Source organism: Gossypium arboreum, chromosome 3 (assembly GCF_025698485.1).
Source record: "Gossypium arboreum isolate Shixiya-1 chromosome 3, ASM2569848v2, whole genome shotgun sequence".
NCBI lineage: Eukaryota > Viridiplantae > Streptophyta > Magnoliopsida > Malvales > Malvaceae > Gossypium > Gossypium arboreum.
The window spans coordinates 14,977,941-15,000,037 of NC_069072.1; the positions used below are offsets into that span (position 1 = coordinate 14,977,941).

General features: G+C 32.4%; 1 protein-coding gene, 1 long non-coding RNA gene and 1 other non-coding gene across 3 annotated transcripts; all 3 read left to right on the plus strand.

Moving 5' to 3' along the window:
* Positions 1–1,348: 1,348 nt before the first annotated feature.
* LOC108474777 (uncharacterized) lies at positions 1,349–5,591 on the plus strand. The gene is made up of 5 exons (XR_001869939.2): positions 1,349–1,618; positions 1,891–2,066; positions 2,184–2,246; positions 2,327–2,710; positions 2,850–5,591. It is a non-coding gene; the product is annotated as an uncharacterized LOC108474777 (long non-coding RNA).
* Positions 5,592–17,857: 12,266 nt separating this feature from the next.
* Positions 17,858–20,270, plus strand: LOC108474757 (2-methylene-furan-3-one reductase). The gene is made up of 4 exons (XM_017776769.2): positions 17,858–18,372; positions 18,672–18,995; positions 19,212–19,371; positions 19,610–20,270. The coding sequence occupies exons 1-4, from the start codon at positions 17,965–17,967 to the stop codon at positions 19,873–19,875; spliced, it is 1,158 nt and encodes a 385-aa protein (XP_017632258.1). The 5' UTR covers positions 17,858–17,964; the 3' UTR covers positions 19,876–20,270.
* On the plus strand, positions 18,455–18,528 carry TRNAT-AGU (transfer RNA threonine (anticodon AGU)). Its single transcript has one exon. It is a non-coding gene; the product is annotated as a tRNA-Thr (tRNA).
* Positions 20,271–22,097: the final 1,827 nt, after the last annotated feature.

The following is a 22,097-nucleotide window of genomic DNA, read 5'->3' on the forward strand; positions in this document are numbered from 1 at the left end:
ACGGTACAATATGGCCAACATTGCTGATCTCTAACTATAAGTACTTGCACAATGAAAATCCTCCAATAAAGGCAAGTACTTTAAGTGGACCCTATTAGACGTGTTGTCCGGCATAAGTACCCCATTGATCAGCTGTATAATATAGGCTCGAGTGGCGTAAATCACCTTCTGCTCAGTGGCGGTGCTCAATAACTTCTTGAAATTTACTTTTTAACCATGCTAATTTCAAGCACATGAAGTTCCATTCCCGTCACCAAGGGACTATCCAAGCAATTTGTGGCATACTACTGAAGGTTCCAACACTTTGCTTCGGCCCATAACCAATTCACCTTCAACTCATAACCCAAGTTGCATAGCGACATCCCCCAATGTGATCATGCACTCACCACACGACATAATAAAGGAGTGGGTCCCTGGCCACCACCGCTCAACCAAGGCGGATATTAGGTTCGCCATCATGTCAAACCTCCGAATTAATGCAACGTCCCTAAATCCCACCAACTGTAAGTATGGTATGACCCGCTCACCCGGATCGTACTTGGGAAAATGAAACTGCAACATCAAAACCCGGTACCCATCATGTATGGTAACTTTTTTATATAAAAAAATGATAAATCAAGTATCTATATAATTTAAACATAAAATTGTCAATGTTTTCAAGTAATTCTCATATCTATTTGCTTCTTTTTACGTACTATATACTATATATCTATTTGTTTAACTCATTAAAGAAATTGAATTTGGCTAATAAAAAATAAATAATTCAAATAAGATCCTAGGGAAAAAATAAAGAAATTATTTATTGTATTTATTTTTAACTTAAAATTAATTTAAAATTTAATTATATAATATATAATTAAATATTTTTTATTTAAGTTAAATTAAATGAGTAATTTTATTTAAATTAAATTAATATATATAATTACGCCATGTGACACAATTTTAATGTCATATTATATTACATATATGATTAGTTTATGATTTGTACCATCTACTGCTAGAAGAAAATGATTAATAAAATGTTACTAAAAGGAAAAACAAAACACTTATTTCTAACGTTGTTATAAAAATATAAGTTGATCTAGTAATAAAAAGTATTTACAGTTCAAAATTCTAAGGTTCATCCTATTATTTAATGATAAGTGCAGAAACTTCAAAATCAATGCGACAATAAGATTATAATATTTTTTATTAAAATTGACTGGGTATTTATTAATAAAAAAGAAGAATAACTGAAGCCCAAAAACAATGGGCTCAAGCCTACTAAAACAAACAAACTATCAAAACTGGCATTCACTATATTTTTTTTTAGTGAATACCTCTAAAGTAAACTTAATAAAAAAACAAAACTTAATAACAAAGTAAAGCAATAAATGAATCTCGAAAAAAGGAAACCTATTGTCTACCTTAGTCAAATTCAAACAGGCTAGACTCCATAAACTTTATCGACTTTTCATTTCAAATGTCCCGTCTATTCTGATGATAGCATTTTCCAAAGAATTTTCTTTACTTGCTATCTGTTGTTGCCTTATTTCCTCTCAAAGACACCTTAATCTGGGCTCCTTGACCATTGCCCTTCCGGAGCAGTTACATTGTGATTCGGCGCTTCTCTCACCAGGTATGAGTTCTCTCCTCTTACTAAAGCTTCTTTTGCAATTTTATGGGCTCGAATGTTTTCTGATATGTGAATATACTGGAAATCAATTTCTTCGAAGCAAGATTTCTTACTCTGAATATCCCTAATAATCGCCCCAATAACTGGTTTGTCTCTTGATGATGTTTGGCATTTCTTGAATATTGTTCGCGAATCCCCCATTATTATTACTAAGTGTATACCCATTGAGATTTCTAACTTAATCGCTTGTAAACCTGCATATGCTTCTACTGCAGACGGAGATGAGACGTTGTTGTGAAAGGTCGTCTTTGGTGCTAGAAATTCACCCATCAGACTCCAAACCACCAAACCCAATGCCGATTTGGAATTTCTTTTCTCAAACATTGCATTAAACTGAATCATTATCCTCGGTGTGTCCTCTCTATGTTTTTGGTTTTTATCCATATTTAAGGTGATCTTCTTTGCTCTCACTCCTTCTTGTTCTGCCAAATACTTTTGTATTCTCTGAGTTAGGTCTCTTCTTGTTGTATTTTTCCTCTCATGTACAAATTGGTTCCTTGAATTCTAGATTGACCATAAGGCATAGCAAAAAAATCGACACTGTTTATCGGTACCTCTCTTGAAAACCCAGGTTAGCCACTTCCAAAAATTTTGATTCATGTTGTTTGTGACCCAATAGACTTAAATTCTGCCATACTTTTATTGTCATAGGGCATTGCCAAAAGACATGGTGACAATCTTCTTCCCAGGAGTAGCAACGGGGATATTTGGTGCTTGTAATAACTCTTCTTGGCATTTGTAATAACTCTTCTATGTCTAATGTTTACTAGATTAGGAATATAGTTCCAGGAAATTTGCCAAATTGTGATTGTAATTTTTTATGGTAGTTGTAGATACTATAGTTTCCTGTAGAATTCTTTGATTTCGGCCTGTATTAAACAACTATTAGGATCAGGGTTAGCATCTTGTAATAGTTTATAGGCGCTTCGTACTGAGTATTCACCGGACAGTTCTCCTTTCCAAACTTGAATGTCTTCATGATCTGTTTCCGCAAGAGGGATCTGCAAGATTTTCTGAGCAATTTCCACTTGAAAGGTATTGTTAATCAAATTTGTCTTCCATTTCTTATTTGTGAAATCAATGGGATCTGACACTAACTTTAGATCTTCATTGTCTGTTCTGTTGTGCCATTCATTTGTATCGATCCCTGGGATCCATCGATCATCCCAAATAGAGATTTCATTTTGAAGAAGACCTTTTGCTGCCCAAACACTCTTCCAGGTAAATGAAGGTAGATTTCCTAACTGTGTATTTAGAATAATTCAAATGCGGATAATACTTTACTTTTAATACCCTGGCCAATAAAGAATTTGGATAATTAATAAGACATCAGCCTTGTTTGGCTAATAACGCAATATTGAATTGACTAAATTTTTGAAACCCTAAACCACCATTTTCTTTTATGAAACAAAGGTTCCTCCAAGCACACCAATGAATTCCCTTTTTTACATGTCCCTTTTGCCACCAAAACTTTGCAATAATACTTTCAAGGTCATCACATAGTGATTTAGGTAATAAGAAGCAAGCCATCATGTAAGTTGGTACGGATTGAAGAATGGCTTTTATAAATACTTATTTCCTGCCCTGAGATAGGTACCTAATCGGTCCTTCAAATTTTTAAAAGATTCATTTTTTCTTCTACCAACCATATTCGGCAAACCTAGGTACTGTTCTAGATCACTAGAACTGCGTGCCTCCAGTATGTTGACAACCAACCTTGTATATTTCTCTGATGTGTTTTTACTAAAGAATACAGTTAATTTATCAAAATTTACATACTGACCCAAACAAGATCTATATTCGCATAGGATATCTTTGAGTAAATTTGCTCACCTATTTGTTGCCTACCCAAATAAAATGCAGTCATCTGCAAATAGTAGGTGCGATATCTGTGGGTCACTTCTGCTAACATTAATTCCTTTTAAGAGCCCTGCCTTTGTTGCTAATCTCATCAGGCTCGATAAACCCTCTACATATAATAGAAATAAAAATGGGCTTAAGGGGTCACCTTGTCAAAGTCCTCAGGTCGAATGAAACTTTACTACAACATTACCATTAATTGCCTAGTTAAAACTTTTGAGACCATAAATTTGAAACAGAAATACATATTTTATGATTCTTATGAGGTCTATGATATGAATGCATGCTTATGGGAAAGTTTTAAAATGAAATTCTATGCATAAAATGTCTAATTGAATTTTAAGGACCAAATCGAATAAGATGAAAAACTTGAATTCTAGAAGATTTTAGCATGAAATTGTTTTAAATTATGAATTAGACTGTCCTAATTAGCAATTTGATTAATTTTTAAAAGTTTGGACAAAAATTGACGTGTATAAGAAAATTTTGAAAGAAAAGAATCAGGGTATTTTGGTTATTTGGTAAATAAAAGAATAAAAAGGGAAAATAAGTCAAAATTGGTGTCCATCTTTTTCTCTCATTGTCGAAAATTGCAAGACACCATAGTTAGGGCTTTGTTCAACATTTCAAGCTTGATTGTAAGTCAATGCTTGTCCTGTTTCTAATATTCTTTGTATTTTTGAAATGTTTGAAATATGATCTATCTATTTCTAGCTATATTTGAGTTAGGGTTTAAGTATGAAATTTGACCCATGTGTGACATGCATGTATTTTGTTGATTAATGGAGGAATATGAATGTTTGATGCATGATAAACATCTTTTACTAAGTGATTTTTAGTGTAAAAAGGGGACTTGTTTGTAAAGTGTAAAAGTGGGTTGTAATAATGTGTAATAAAGGAAAATATGGGCTGATATTAGCTTAGTAAAGGTTTGGCTAGGCTTGGGTAACCAATAAAATACTTGTATTTCATTTTACGATCTTAGGGATTAAATCGTAAATAAGTGGAAAGATAAGGATAAAAAGATAATTTTATTAAAGTATGAATTATGGATCGATTTGAGTAATGTGATTAATAAACAAGTTAAATTTGGCATTATATATTAAGAAAAGTGTGAATCGGGTCTTGATCGAGGGAAGGATAATGTGCAATAGAGGTGATAATTATACACATTAATAAAGTATACGATGATTAGGTTCGATTATCATTATTTTTGTACCGAGGTAAGTACATGTGTAAATAATGCGACAATGTGGTATGTTATGTTGTGTTAACAGTATGTGATAATTATTTTATTGTTTATTATGTATGCTATGTCTAATGGTACTATTGTAAGCATGAATTATATTATGGTCGCTATCCACAACGTCACGAGTAAGTGCAATAGATGTGCAATGTGCAAGTGAGAAAAACCCCATTTGAACATCAAGAATAGTTTAGGATACAAGTGAATTGTTACTAGGAATTAAGAAGTTCGAACTCGTTGAATGGTCTGGATTCGTGTTATATGTGGCATTTGAACTCGTTGAGTGGTCCGAGTTCATAATGGATGCGATATATGTGATTGACTTCCGGGCAATGGTCTTGTGTGTCCTATAGGTGGCTAGGTAATCCTTGAGTGGTAAGATACCTGACAGTTTTTGTGAGCAACCTGTGCAGTTAAACTTTGATTGATAGCTTATACGAGCAAGCCCGTGAGTAGCTCCATTGCAAGCGTTGCATGATATGAGGTAGTTTCAGTTACGTACGTTTATGTGGTACTTATAGTATTCTGAGTGTTCAACGGGTATTATAATGGATGATGCAATGAAATTCCCAAGATGGGCATGGTAATGAAGGTAAAGTTATTTGATATGCTACGGGTATGTACAAGTGCGTACGTTATACTCATGATTGATGCCTTGTTAAAGGATGATATGTGACGAGAAAGTACATTTATATATATATATGAATACTTGATAAATGAGCTAGAATGCTTGTGTAATATCTCGAAATATTTTTTTACAGTAAGATATTATTCTTGATATAGTAAAATAAGAAAATAAAGTTAGAGAAATTTTGAGTTATGTCAATATTGAGAAGTATATTATGATATATTTATTCAAGAAAGTACTAAATTGTAAAAGTGAGAAAAGTTTTGTTGTACAAGAGAAAATATTCAAAATTTGAGAGGTTAAAGTGTAAATATGAAAAGTTAAAGGACTAATAGTGTAAATATTTTAAGGGTGGAATGATTTAGAAACTAAGGAAAATGGATGAATTAAGACCAAATTAAATAGGTGAAGAATTATGGGGGTTAAATTGTAATTTTATTAAATTTAAATGATGATTTAAGGATGGAATTTTAAAAGATCATAAAGGGCAAAATGATCAATTGGAAAGAGAGAGAATTTTAGAAAGCAATAATGATGCTAGAGATATTTTGATATTTTATAATTATTTAATTAAATAAATATTATTTTATTAATATATTAATAACATATTTTATTATTTTATTAGTATATAAAGAAAGAAAGATGAGGAATTCTCATCCATCTTTCCCATGCAAAATTAACGTGAGAAGAAGAAGAATAAAAGAAGTTTTTATTTGTTTACAATTTGGTCTTTCTATCAAAAATTTATCATTTTTACTCAAAAATCAAAAGAATTTTCATAACTACCAAGAGAGAAAAATGTTAAGAAGACAACGGGAAGTTAGAATATCAAGTTGGATTCAAGAAATGGAAGCTGAAGGAGAGAGAAAATCTAGATGAAGATTGAAATCAATAGAACAAGGTAAGAACATCATGATTTCAATATATTTTTAAGTTTGATATTATTGAAAAAGCATGGGATTGATGTTAATGTAGAGTTTCCTTACATATGGTCCTATGTTCTTGATATGTTAGTGAAGAGAAAGTGATGAGAAATAGTGTAGAGAAAAAAAATAAGGGTGTTATAACATGGTAATTAATATCTTGCACTAAAATAGTTTTGGACAACAGCAGTGGTCTAACTTTAAAAAATCACCAAAAATAGTAGAAATAGAATTAAAAGTTGAATAAAATGTGAAATTAAATTTATTGAGTCTTGTTTTTCATAGAATAAACGGTGTAAGCAATGAAATTGTAAATTGTAAGATATAACAAATTTAGTTATAAAAGGTCAGAATGATTTTGGGTTCTCCTTTTCTGAATTTGAAAAATCATAAAAAAATTAGATAAAAATAATTAGGGGCTTAAATTTATATGTTTAGAATTCTGAACGATTTTATTTTCAATAGAAATAAACTAGAATATCATTTAAATCTTGTACAAGAAGATAATTAATTTTTAGTGAATAAGGGTCGGAACTGTCAGACAGCAGAACATGAGTGATTTTAAAGAGTAAACTGTACTTATTGGCTGAATAAAAAATTTTAAAAATTTTATGGTAAGAAGATATGTGAGTCTAGTTTTAGGAAAAATTATCGGATCCAAATTTTGAGTTTTGTAGATCAATATAAAAATAATTTAGTGACTATGACATGGATGGACAGCTTTGAATAAATGCATAAGTAAGTAGTGAAAACATAGATAATGTTACTTATAAGAATGATATATACATTAAGGATGTGGAATAGAGAGGAGGAGGAGGAAAATAAATATAAAAATAAATATATGAATTTTCAGCTAGCAAGGGTTTACATTTAAAATGGATAATTTGTATGTTTTAGACTCAGTGACTAAATTGAATAAAAGAAGAACTGTAGGGGCAATTTTGTAAAAATTTTAAAAATGACCAAAATAAAGGAAATGAATTGTTTTATTGATTAAATTAATAAATTGAATGAAATTATTAATTTGGATCAAGATTGGGTGAAAATCGGGAAAAATGAAAAATTTACCAAAATGCCCCTGAATTTTGATATTTCTACAATTTCGCCATGTAAGTTCGTGTAACTTGAATTATATTCTTAAATACTCAACATGTATGTTATTGATGTGAATATGATTTAAATATCCCTTGTATGAAAACTGATGAAACATTGATATATTTGATAAAAAAGGGGAAGAAATCACGGTTGAATGAAAGGAAAATCCGATGGATCTCTGAAAAAGAATTGACGGTAAAAAGGATCTAGCCCAGACAGATGATCCTATCCTGATATAGCCCTCCCGAAGAATACGTGTAAAATGGATTTAGCCCGGACGGGTAACCCGAATTAGGGTGTGAATTTAGCCTGGACTGATAATTAAGATCCAAGCTCATTAGAGTAATTGTCGTTGTAGGGGATTTAGCCTGGACTAGTAATCTCGACAATACTCTATGAGTTTATATTACAGGGGATTTAGCCTAGACTGGTAATCCCGCTGTAAGAATGAGGTTCGCGGAAGTGTGCTTTCTGAAATAAAATGTGTAAGACCATGGTTGAAAGATACCATGGCAATATGATATGAAATGTGTAAGACCATGGTTGAAAGATACCATGGCAACGTGACATGAAATGAATAAGACCATGGTTAAAAGATACCATGGCAACATGACGGGAAATGAATAAGACCATGGTTGAAAGATACCATGACAGCGTGACATGAAATGAATAAGACTATGGTTGAAAGATACCATGGCAACATGACAGGAAATGAATAAGACCACAGTTGAAAGATATCATGACAATGTGATATGAAATGAATAAGACCATGGTTGAAAGATACCATGGCAATATGATGGGAAATGAATAAGACAATGGTTGAAAGATACCATGGCAACATGACAGAAAATGAGTAAGACCATAGTTGAAAGACACTATGGCATCATGTCGAAGATAAATAAGGTCATGGATGAGAGACGCCAAGACGTCTGTTGAACAACTACTATTCAGGTAATATGTACCAGATGACGAATAGTTATATGAATTGGTTATAGAAAATGGTTGTATGAAATGTTTACAAGAATTGGTCATATGGAAATATATGTACAAAATAGTTGTATGAAATAATTAAGAAGATAGATAAATGAAATAAGTATAGGTACATGGAATTTAATTTATATTAAGTTTAATATGAACTATTACCAAATAAATATACATAAGATATATAGAAATGACGGTGCATGAAATATTGATATAACGAAATGAATGATATATGCTTATCAAGAAATGGTAAGAGAATAATATGTTCCGTGACATGTACATAAATGATTTTCTTTGATATGTTGATACAAGGAAATTATGTAAGTTGAGACTATTGTTAAACTCAAGTGTGATATGTCGAGAAAATAGGTATATCAATGTTGAAATTATATAAAATATGTACAAGTATACTAACAATGTTGTTGTTTGATGCTTAGACAAGTGTCAAGCTATTGATTGAATCATAATATGTTTATTTATATGATGTATTGAATCGGTAAGTGTTTTTATTGAAAGATTTTGTTAAATGATATGTAAATCCTAGTAATGCCTCGAAATCCTGTTCCGACGACGGATACAGGTTAGGGGTGTTACAGCTTGAATGATGAACAATCTTGGTGGTTATGTTATTATGTCTTGTATGATTATGGTTACTAATATTGCATATTATTTGCATGTGGACTTATTAAGCTTAAATGCTTACTCCCCTCACTTTTCCATCCTCTGTAGTTTCGCCAAGCTAGCTCGGGGATCGAAAGTTGTTGAAGCATTCGATCATACTATCAAAAGAATGTTGGGTATAGTGAATTTGTTATTTTGAGTATGGCATGTACGGGGGACTTGGTTATTTTGTGATATGTGTCATGCTATTTTGGCCAAATTTTGAAGGCCTATGATATTGATTATTCATTTTTTAATAGCCATGTGATATGGATCATGATTGATTCTTGAGATATTGTCTTGATGATGTGGAATATGATTGCTTGGTGAATGTATGAAGATGTATAGATTAAATACTAGGAGATAAGGAATGGTTTAATAACCTAAGATGACAATAGTTATAAATATGCAACTGGAAATTTTGATAATTAAGTTGATATGCATGAAGTTTGTATAGAATGCTTCCAAATGGTGTGATTAAGGGAATGTGCAATAGGATGATATTATAAAGATGCGAAAGTGCTATGGTGTTGAATATTGAGTGTCTAAGTATGTCATGTTGCATGCTATGAAATATGTTTAAGTGCATGAGTAATTAAGGGTGGCAATTGGCTTGGAAAATAACCTTCAAATTGTCCACACAGGTAGACACACGGGCATGTGTCTATGCCGTGTGTGACACACAGTCTGTCCCACGGGCGTGTTGAATAGCTGTGTGTCCTCCGCACCCTAATTTTACAAGTCAGTATGCTCAGTAGTAAACACACGGGCTAAGACATGGGTGTGCGTCTTGGTCGTGTGAGAGACATGGCTTACCTACATGGGCATGCTTTGGCCGTGTGAAGTCTGCACCTCTTTATGAAAAATTCATTTAATTTTAATTGACCACACGGTCTGGTCACACGGGCGTGTAATACGGTCGTGTGACCCTAAATTGGTGCTGACGTCATAGTCAGAGAGTTACATGGCTGGAGGACACGGACGTGTCCCTTGTCCCACACGAGCGTGTGGTTCTGTATTAGGGAAAAGTTCCCAAACTTTTCTAAAAGTTCTCGATTTAGTCCCGATCCTTATTCGATGGTTGTTTTGAGCCTCATAGGCCCATATTAGGGACGAATTGTGTATGTATGAATGAAATTGATCTGAAGAAAAAAATTTATAGCTCAGTTTTGCATGAATCACTGTGTATGTTTTCGATAAGGGGTGTTACAATAATAACTAATGAATAAGAAACAGTGGTTACACATTTCATGAGAGCATTTATCCATTTTGGAGCAAACCCCATTCGTACCATTAACTCCTTGATAAAATTTTATTCAACTCTATCATAAGTTTTACTCATGTCTAGTTTTACTGCCATAAACCCTTTTTTCCCCAATCTCTTCTGTTTTAGCTTATGCAATATTTCATAGGCTAACAACACATTATCTGATATTAATCGTCCTAGCACAAAGGCACTCTACGCACCATCAATGCATTTTTCAATAACTCCTCGAAATCGATTTGCTATAGCCTTTGCCGTGACTTTATAAATAACATTGCATAAACTAATCAGTTGAAAATGATTCATATTAGAAGGGTTGATAGTTTTTAGAATAAGCACAATATGAGTGGAATTTATCGAACTAACCTCCATGTCTCAATTTAGAAGTTGTAGACAAAAAGAGGTGACTTCTTCTCCAATAATATGCGAGCATTTTTGATAAAATAAGGCTAGGAATTTGTCTTCCCCTGGTGCCTTCATGGACCCCATTTCAAATACTGCCTCCCGAATTTCTTCTTTTGTGTAGGGCGTTGTAAGTTTTTGATTATCCTCCTCATAGACACAGTGGTCTATTCTTGACAGCAAGTGTTCGTAGTTTCCCCTTTCCCCTGTTGAAAATAATTTTTGAAAATAAGATCGTATGATACCCTCCATTTCCTATAAGGCCTCCATTTCCTTTCCATCTTCATTTTGTAGCCTATGAATAAGATTTTTCCTCCGACGCTGCGTTGCTTGACTATGAAAAAATGTTGTGTTTTTATCACCAAATTTCAACCAGTTCAGTCGAGCCCTTTGTTCCTGGTAGCATTCATCCTTCTCAATCTCAAAATTTATTTAGATTTTCGTATCAATCATCTCAACCAAATTTTTATCATCCCTTTCAACTTCAGTTAATTCAGATAATTTTGCTGTTAAAAGCTCATTTCTCTTCTTTCTATTTATTTGTATTTGACCAGCCCATTTTTTCAAACCTTTTTTTAAAATTTCCAACTTTTGCAACAAGCTCCCTGATGACATCACCCAAATACATTTAACTTCATCGATGAATCAATCCTCTAGTGTCCACCAAGCTTCAAATTTGAAAATGTTGCTCTTCAGCCGTTTTTCTTCCCTTCTCGTATTAATTAGAAGAGGATAGTGATCTTAAAAAGAATGCACTAGATGTTGAATTTTAACCTCTAGAAACATAAAAATCCATTACGTATTGACGACTCCTCTATCCAATCATTCTTGCATGTTTGTCTTAGGTAAATTGCCTCTCTCTCATGTGAACCAGTTACCAGAATACCCTACATCAATCAATTGACATTCCTCCAATGTTCTTCAGAAGAGTTCCATTCTTCTTTCATCTCTGGGCAGACCTCACTTTTTTTCAAACCCATACATTATTTCATTAAAATCTCCGCATACGAACCAAGGGATACCCTCAGCATTAGATAAACTTTTCAAAATAGCCCATGAGTCATCTCTATCTTATGCATAAGAGGATCCATAAAAGCCTGTATATCTTTATTTATTTCTTACTTCATTATCTTCTACTATCATATCAATATGTCTTTTAGAGAAATTTCAAAGCGTGATATTAACATCAATTCTCCATGCCAAACACAATGCTCCTCTAGTACCTTTTGAATTGACTTCAATACCATTCATGAAACTACAACTTCGCCGAACTCTTTCCATCTGACTTCTACAAAGCTTTGTCTCCATAAAGAAGACTATTTGGGGATTATAGATCTTCAGTAAATGCCAAAGTCTTTGAGTCGTCCGTAGCTCCCCAAACCACAGACATTCCAACTTAAGATTTTCATTGCGCCCAGTCGGCTTGCCTCTTGGCAACCGCCGATGATAAATGATTAAATTCTACCATTCTCCTATTCCTTACCATTAAGTTATTGTTCTCTTCTTTCCCTGTTAAATCTTCCATCTCCCCCCTATTTATTTTTTTCCCCTCCTCTCCTATTAAAACACCATCTTCCAGATCATATTCCATAGCAATTTGAGTCTGATCTGCCAATAGTTTTTCCTTCCATTAATCGAGAAATGACAGTCCCCCTTCTAAATTAAATCCCAAAATTGGATCAATAATCTTTCCACATCTTTTTTTTCCACATCCCATATTCTATTTCCCAATACTCGATTATCCTTTCAGTTTCCTTTCCGTTTCCCTTCACCTTTTTCACGTAACCAGATATTATTCATTGATAAAGCTCTTCGATAAGATTATAATATTAGATTAAATGCATATGTATATACCGTGGTAAAGCTTGCAAACAAAAAAATAACTTAACAAATATATATATATACCGATTTACAAATAAATACATGCAAAAAAGGGCTAAAAAAACCAAATAGAGATTAATTTCATGCAACCAAAACATGTAGAGCAAAATAGCGCTGAGCACGAAAAATCGAGAAACCAAAATGAAATCTTTTTATTTAATTTTTAATTAATTTTATTATTTTGTTTATCCTCAATGAAGTGTGATCCGTGTTTACTCGAGAATACATTCTGATATCTACATAATTTTAAAAAAATACATAAATTAAATATAATTAATTATTACATTACAATAACTACTTTTAATATAATACATGCACATCAAAATAGCTATATATATACCTTACTTATATTTATCTTGTATTTATTAACTTCAAAATAAATACAACTCTTTTTCTCTTCTCTTCTTTCTCTTCTTCTACTTCAAAATTTTAACCCCACATTTCCTTTTAAATGGTTGTTGATCGTCTCTTTCCTTCTCCCTTTCTATTTTTTTTTAAGTCAAACCAGTCATATCGTTGAAGTCGTTGACACAGCTAACGCAATGTGATCGGTCATAATGTTTATTTTTTAACCCTTTCATTTTTTTTATTTCTTTTAAAAATGCCCTAGTTTATTTTTTTTTACAAATAAACCCTTTCTCATTTTTTCCCGGTCAATTCAATCCCTTCACTTTCTTTCTTTTTTTCTCATTTTTTCTAAACTTTCTTTATTTTTTGGTCCTCTATTTCTTGATTTCTATTAAAAATATCCCTTATCAATTTTTTTTAAATGTCCTTTTATTTTCTTGATTTCACATTACATAAATTATTTATATGAAAATTATATTTTACAAAATAACTATTGTAACAATCCGATTTTGACCCTAGTCAGAATAGTGGTTTCAGGACCACAAATCCGGGTCCAAAAATATTTTAATATTATTTTTTGTGTCTGTGATATGTGAATTTACATCTTTGAAATTTCTGTGATTTAATTTGTCTGTTTCTGAGCTTAATTATGAAAAATGACTTAATTGCAGAGAATGCAAAAGTGGCCTTCTATTTGATTAAGTACCTAATTGATTTGTCTTGTTAAATATGAGGTCTTTAAGATGTAAATAAACCATTGATATATTAAATGGACATTGTTGGACATCCATGATAAGCTTAAATGTTTATTATACTAAGGTTAATTTGGTAAAAAGGACATTAAATGTTTATAATAAAATAAAACATGTTTTTGGATGAATCATTCATCCTTATTGCCGAAAATCACAAGAAAAATAAAAGAGAAAAGCTTACCTAGGGCCCTTGTTCATCTTGATTAAGGTATGAATTTTCATTCGTTTTTTATAATTTCTACGTTTCTGTGATCATTGCTTCGTGTTCTTCAAAGCCCATGTCTGAATTTCTGTTTCTGTTAAAGTTTTTAATGAAATGCCATTGTTGATATCATGATTTTTGTGATGTTTTTGGATGAATTATGAAGGCTTGGTAGATGGATTATAAGTTTTGTCTTTGAGTTTTGATGTAATAGAGTCATTTGAACTAATTTGTGAAAATAGGGTTTTGAAGGACTAAATTATGAATTAAATATGTTATTTGGGCTTGTATAGAAGCCATGTATATTTAGCCAAGATATAGTCTTGGTGAATTTTGCATATTTGTGATTTTGTGAAAAATAGACTAAATTGTCAAAGTGTGAAATTGTAAGGGCTAAAATGAAAAGTTCCCTAAATATATGTATATGGATTAAATTGAATATAATAAATGATTGAATGGTTGAAATTATATTGTATTGGATCAATAACAAAGAAAATCGGACTTAGATCGGGGGAAGTCCAAATTTGTCGAATAGTTGACTCGTTCCGTCCGAAATCCGTCCAAGGTAAGTCAAATTAAAATTACGTGTTAATTGAAATAAATTCTACATATATAAACTGTAATCCGTATTGGATGGCCTTGAGTGCCAGATAAATATATTTGGAGTAAAGAATGATAATATGTTAGTATCAGAAAAGCTCTGTATGTTTCTAAGAAAAGTTGACAACTGTCTGAGACATTGTGTAAGACCGTGTCTGGGACACAAGCCTCGATTGAGATTTACGTATAAGACCATGTCTGGGACATCGGCATCATATCTGATTTCGTGTAAGACCCTATCTGGGACAGAGGCATCGATATTGAATTACATGTAAGACCACGTTCGGGACGTCCACATTGTACTTGTTTATGAGCATCTATATCGTTTTTTACCCGTCTGATGATAGCATATGAAATCTGAGATTGAGTATATGAAATGTATAACCTGTGCAGGTACGTTTGTATCGTACTAAATTTCTGAATATGAAAAACTCTGTCTCTGTGAAATATGTATGGAAATGAAGCATGGCATATATGCAAACAAAGGAGCATGGTTAAGTTTATGAATTATTCTATGAAATGGTTATGAATCTTTATGGTTGAATTGTACTTATATGCTTTAGTAATTAGACCAATTGTATTTGGCTTACTAAGCTCTTTGTAGCTTACTCTGTGTGTTTACTATCTGTTTTACAGTTATCGTAGCTACTATAGGCTCGGGGATAGTCGAGGATCATCACCACACTATCGATCTCATTTTGGTACTTTTGAAAGTGTATATATTTTAAAGTATGGCATGTATAGGCTAGAAGGTCTATGTATATAAGTCTTGATGTATATATTATGCCATGGGAGTTGGCTAGCAAATGAAATGTTGTATATAGTTTTGGTATTTGGTTGATGGTGCCAAATGATGTATGGTTGTAGTGTTTTATGAGCTAATATGTTTTTGTTATAATGAAGTATGTTTTGAGCATGGAATTGGTTGGAAATTTTGGTATGAATGTTGTATATTATTGCTTGTAGGATTGGACCCAAAAAAGGGTGGCAAATTTGGCTTAAACCAAGCTTGCTTGGTGCCACACGGTCAGGGGACACGGGCGTGACTTGTGGCCGTGTAAGAAAAGCAATATTCTCCTAAGAACTACAGAGTTTTGACACACGGGCGTGTCATATGGCCGTGGGCTAAAGTCAGTAGCTAGCTAAGTATCACACGGCCATAGTACACGGGCATGCCTATTGGTCGTGTGAAAAAGTCAGTATAGGACCTATTTTTTGGCACGGCTGGTTCACATGGGCGTGTCTAGTACCAGTGTATGACACACGGCCTAGTCGCACGGGCGTGTGACTTTAACAGTTTGAAAGAATTGGTTAAGTTCTGAAAATTCTGAATGGGTTCGATTTAGTTCCGACCTTTCCTTAAATGTACGTTCTAGGTCTCGTAGACTATATTTAGTGATGATTGTTTATGAAATGATGTTAAATAATATCTGTGATTCTAAATTTGGTCCGAAATGTTCTGTCTGTTTGGTAATGCCTCGTAACCCTAATCTAATGCCGGTTACGGGTTAGGGGTGTTACAACTATCAATTTACATAATTCGAATTTTACATTTTAAATATTCTAAAATAGTTTCACTTAACTTACAATATATAATTTTACAACATGGGCAACTTTCTCAATACTAAAAAAAATTTAAACGATTTTGTTCAAGACCGACATCATTGTTTCTTACAATTTGAAAAATAAATTGTTTAATCGCAACAGAAGCGACTTTCTTGGTGCTATTATCTTGTAGCTTGGATGCTGCCGATATTGATGATCTCACTCGTGCGGTTCAATTTGGGATTCATTGAAACCTTCAAACATCCCGTTGACCTAAGAAATCTCAAATAATTCACCCATTGGCTGCATAACCAATTTGAGCCCATTATCGTCTTACTACATCCAATGGAAAAACTTACATAACCAATTTGAACTCGTTACCTAATAAATTACTGGCAACAAAAAATAACCATTAAATTTACCGCTATTGGAGCTCCACTAGATTATCGTTACATAAAACATACCTTCAAATTAAAAAATTTACTAAATAAGCAAAAACATAAATATATAAAAAGAAAATGCTCATCATCTCTCTTCCATTCATTTTCTAACAAAATATAAGCAAAAAAAAAAAAATTTCCTTCAAAACTCAGATTGATCTGCCATTGGGGGTTATATATATCAATTTGGTCATGCCAAAGAGAATGGCTCCACCAGATAAAATATTATTTTTTATTTTTTATATTTAAATTTAAATAAAACATTTAAATTTTTTTAAAAAAAAAGGTATAGTGTACTGGTGGTGCCATTTAGAATGTCTCAACCAATAAGAAAATATTTAAAAAAAAAAAGAGATGCTGACACATTGAAAATGAGTGGCGCCAAACTCTTTGGCTCCACCAAAAATTAGATTTTTTACCCTATTTGCTAACATGGCATATTGGTGGCACCAAATTCTTTGGCCCCACCAACTTTTATTGTAGCGTTCAGGTCATTTCGTATATAATCAGAAAAGTAAGTCATATTCGTAATTAATCAAATTTTTAGGGTCAATTTTATAAATAAAAAAAGCCTAATCTACAGTCCACACGTCATTTAAATCTTTTCCGGAAAAAGTTAATTTTTAAACTTTTTAAAACATATCCAAAAGAAAACTATTGGTTAAATTCTGCTATTAAACTTTGTATTTTGTGTAAGTTGTAGATTTAGCACTTATATATTAATTTAGTCAATATTATCCATATAGTCTAATTTGATTATTCTTAGTCACTATATTTTTTAATTTCAAAACTTCAATATCAATGCAAACGGCCATCGTTAAATGTATTAACGATTTTTATAAGTAATATATGAGAATAACAAACTTATATAGCGTAACATATTTTGACATATCAAATTTTAAAAATAACAATACTTAATGAATTTAATAGTTATCATTTGACTGGAACTAAAATTTTTAAATTCTAAAAATAAAGATACTAAAAAATGACCAAATTAAAATACAGATACTAATTTGAGTCTAGAATGAATTATAAAAAGATTTCGCCATTAATTTTAAATTATAAAATATTAAAAGTGGTGATTGTATTTTTAGATACGAATGAATGATGTAAAATTTAATTACGAATGATAATTAGTTTTAAAAAAAAAGTTGGATCACACAAAAATATTTAAAATATTTAAAATATTTAAATATCAAGGGATGATAAAATGGATCACACTTCCATTTTTATAATTAATAATTGTCACAATAACAGTAATTTCTTATAATTAATTTTAAAAAAATCCTTATAATCTCTGGAGTCAGATTAATTGGTGATAAAACTCAAGCAATTCTTGTGGTTCAGATTTTCAAGGCTACCAACATTTTAATTCTTTTAAGATGAAAGAAAACATAGAAATAGGAAAAAGAGATAAGGCATTGGCTCTGACTGTTGGAGAGGCTTTGGAACAAAAAGAAAAATGAAAGCCACACTTCCCACACCCCATCTCCGGTCTTTCCCTTCTCCAACCCCACTTTCTTTCAAACTCTCCTTCGCATTCCCTGAAACCAGAAGGAAATCACTAAGCATCAGCTCTACTCCGAAGGGAACACCATCTCCTTCTTTGGCTTACGTGCCACTGAGGGTGAGTGCCAGTTCTCAAGCCGCTGCTGCACCTACTGTCAATTTGACGGCAATTCCCACCGAAATGAAGGCTTGGGTGTACGGGGAATATGGAGGTGTTGATGTGTTGAAGTTGGATGATAAAGTGAGCGTTCCAGAAGTGAAGGAAGATGAGGTTTTGATAAAAGTGGCTGCTGCTGCCCTTAACCCCGTTGATGCCAAGCGAAGGCAGGGCAAGTTTAAGGCTACCGATTCTCCTCTTCCGGTATTTTTCTCCCTTCTCTCTGCTTACTTAACTTGCATGCAACTTATGTCTTGTAATGATTAAAAGTCAATACTGTTCTGTAGCTTTCATAGCTCAGTTGGTTAGAGCACCCGTTTAGTAAGCGGGAGGTCTTGAGTTCGACTCTCAATGAAAGCATTTTTTGAGTCCTGGTGTGCTCATATTCCAACTATGAACCAAATATTTCTTTTACATGTAAAATTATTGCTGCTTTGCTGGTCTAACTTGTTTTTATTAACATGTAAAATGTGGAATTATCATTGAACTTGGTTCCCCTGTAGACTGTTCCAGGCTATGATGTAGCGGGAGTGGTCGTGAAAGTTGGAAGTCAAGTGAAGGAGCTAAAGGAAGGAGATGAAGTGTATGGAAACATAAATGAGAAAGCATTAGAAGGGCCGAGACAGTTCGGTTCCCTTGCTCAGTACACTGCTGTTGAAGAGAAGCTGTTGGCTTTAAAGCCCAAGAATCTAGATTTTTCCCAAGCTGCTGGTCTCCCTCTTGCTATCGAAACCGCCTACGAGGGTCTTGAGCGGACCGGCTTTTCATCCGGGAAATCCATCCTTGTTTTGAATGGTTCTGGTGGTGTTGGAAGCTTAGTTATTCAGGTATGGCATCCCTTCTTCATTTCAAACTTGGCCTGCCTTGGGATAAAAGAAATTTCAGTTTTGTGATTTATGGCAAATTCCGTTTCGAATATCAAGGATGAATGTTTTTACACTGCCGTGGGATAAAAGATAATTCATGCTTCAAGTTACTAGCTTCTTACACTATGCCTCCTGCATTCTAGTGTTTTTACAGTAATCTTCTTCCCATTTACACAGTTAGCAAAACAAGTATTCGGTGCTTCAAAAGTTGCGGCCACTTCCAGTACTGGAAAACTGGAGTTACTGAAGAGCTTAGGTGCCGATTTGGCTATTGATTACACAAAGGAGAACCTTGAAGATTTGCCAGAAAAATTCGATGTAGTCTTTGATGCCATTGGTAAGATTCCAATGTTCTTTCTAGATGTGTGTTATCATTACTTTCAGTCATTGGGGACCCTTTGAAAATATAATGAGGATATACTTGATTACTTGAGTGTGAAACAAGTGTCCTGAACTTCGTTTTTTGCATTGCATGCCTAAACCGAACTCGAATTTGTTTCTTGTGTTTCAATTTAGGGCTCTGAGATTTTCGGGTATCGGTTTCCGTATTTGATTGTTTCCATCTTTGGTTACAGGACAATGTGATAGGGCTGTGAAGGCAGTGAAAGAAGGCGGCAGCGTCGTGGCCTTAACCGGTGCTGTGACACCGCCCGGTTTTAGGTTTGTTGTTACTTCTAAGGGAGAGGTTCTCAAGAAGCTAAATTCATATTTAGAGAGTGGGAAAGTGAAGCCGGTTGTTGATCCCCGGGGACCATTCCCATTTACTCAAGTTGACGAGGCTTTCTCATACATTGAAACAAATCGAGCGACTGGAAAGGTAGTTATACACCCAATTCCATAACTCAGGTAGAACAGAGAAAGGGAAACAGCCATTTTCTATTGCAAGCTGCAAACCCCTAACTAGTTTTAGAACCAAAACGCTAATGTATATGAATGAATGCGACGTTATTAAGAGAATCACAAGCTACTTTTCGCATTTCTTCTTCCGTCGATTTGTTGTTATGATTGAAGAATGAAGTCTAGTGAGGCTTCATTTCTATATCCAAATAAAATGTGACAATGCATGCAAATGGAGGGAGGCCTTTGGTTTTGATATAAAATAAAATGCCTTCATGAAATTAGCTAGTCGGTAAAAGTGTATTATGTAGGTTCTTGTGTTAAGAGTTAAATTACATTTTGCTCTTTTTATTTAAAAATGAATAAATTAATCATTATATGTTAGATTAAAAAAACAAACTGTTTACTCTTTGATACTAATTTATCCATATTATTAGTAGATTGAATAAAATGTAATCCAATTCTTAGTACAAGTTCATGATATCTTAAGTAGTCTTATGCTCAAGCTAAAGAAACGATTTGTTAAGAGTTTGTGTGACCTGAAACCCGTCACTCATTAAAAAAATAAATGCAATAGTAAAATAAGAGAATTTGTGGGTATGAACCATACTGTATAAATAAAATTTATATAAAATTACACTTCTTCTATTTGACATTAATTAAAATAAGATTTCTAATATAATCGAAATAATTTGTATGTCTTATTATTTTACAATTATTCTAAGTTATTATCAATGTCTATTATAACGCAATTAAATAACTAAACAAATATCTTCATGAATCGAATATCTTCGCAATATCAACAGCCCAAAATTTCTAGATATCCCCATGAATGACATATATGATAGTTTGATGGTAGAATGAAAGATGAACATATGTGCCGAGTAGGGGGGGTTGGCCACCTACCCCTCAGTCACCTTATCGATGTTGGATAATGAAGGATGATTAAGGTGGTTGTAGAACATGCCAAATGGCAAGGTTACAACCCCAGAGAGTGAGAAAGAATATGGTTATGGTTATGGGTTGGGTCACATCCAGAATAAATTTGTGTCTATTCGGCAGTTGGTAGCAATTAGCATGTGTCATTACATATAGGGACCTTAGCTTGTGGTCCAACAAATGTGTGGAAACAAATTCAACAACACAAATGCAAATGTTTTGGTTAAAGTCAGCTATTAGTATCTCTATTTTATAAAAATCCCCCTATACTTTCAATTTAGTTAATTTTAGTTTATTTATTTTTCGAGTTTTGAAATTTTAATTCTAATCCAAACAATAACTATTAAATTTATTTGTTTAAATGCAATTATTAGTCTTGTATTAACATATAATTGCAGATTTAATCCATATTTTCAATTGAATCATTTTAAGTTGCGAATTTTGAAATTTTAGTCATAAAGCAAATGATATCATTAATCCATTAACTTAATCTTTAGTCAATAATATATGTAAATAACAAGCTAACATAGTATTACACAAATGATAATATGTTTGGAGCATTAAATATTGAAAATAACAAAACTTAACTAAATGAATATAATAATCATCATTTTACGATGACTGAAATTTTAAAATTTAAAAAGTAAAGAAACTAAAATGATCAAATTAAATACAATGACTAAATCCACAACTTTGACAGAACATAAAATTAATAGCAAAATTTAACTCAAATATGTTTTCTCTTTTTTGGTGGTAGTGATTTAGGGATATCCCATACTTACGTACCATAATAGTGTTATTTAAAATATTAAAGAAGATTATTTTGTATATTATATATTAATATAAACTTTAAACCACAAAATAGTACTTCATTTTTAAAAAAAATCAATACTTAACTTGTGTGGTTTTGAACCCTAATATATAAAATTTTGAAGGAATTTAATATCACAACTTAAATAAGCATTAATTTAATCAATAATATTAAGATTATATAATTACTAAGATATTTGCCTATTTATTAATTTTAAACTTTTAATATTTCATTATTTTAAATACAGTATACTTACAAATATAATATAAATATATATTCAAATAAACTACAACAAAAATCTTATCAACTTTTATAGTTGTGCCAAATTTGAGCACATTGATAGAAATTGAGCTTCCAAACTCAATATAAACAAATTTATCATCTGAATATCATATAATTATTTTAAATTAAATAACATAGACTCTGTTTTTTTTATTGAAAATGATTTTCAAGAAATATTTTCTGTATTTTCCTAT

Coding starts and splice junctions, on each gene's coding strand:
- LOC108474757 (XM_017776769.2), top strand. CDS start 17,965: ATGAAAGCCACACTTCCCACACCCCATCTCCGGTCTTTCCCTTCTCCA. Junction 18,373..18,671: donor CTACCGATTCTCCTCTTCCG/GTATTTTTCTCC, acceptor GTTCCCCTGTAG/ACTGTTCCAGGCTATGATGT. Junction 18,996..19,211: donor TTGGAAGCTTAGTTATTCAG/GTATGGCATCCC, acceptor CCATTTACACAG/TTAGCAAAACAAGTATTCGG.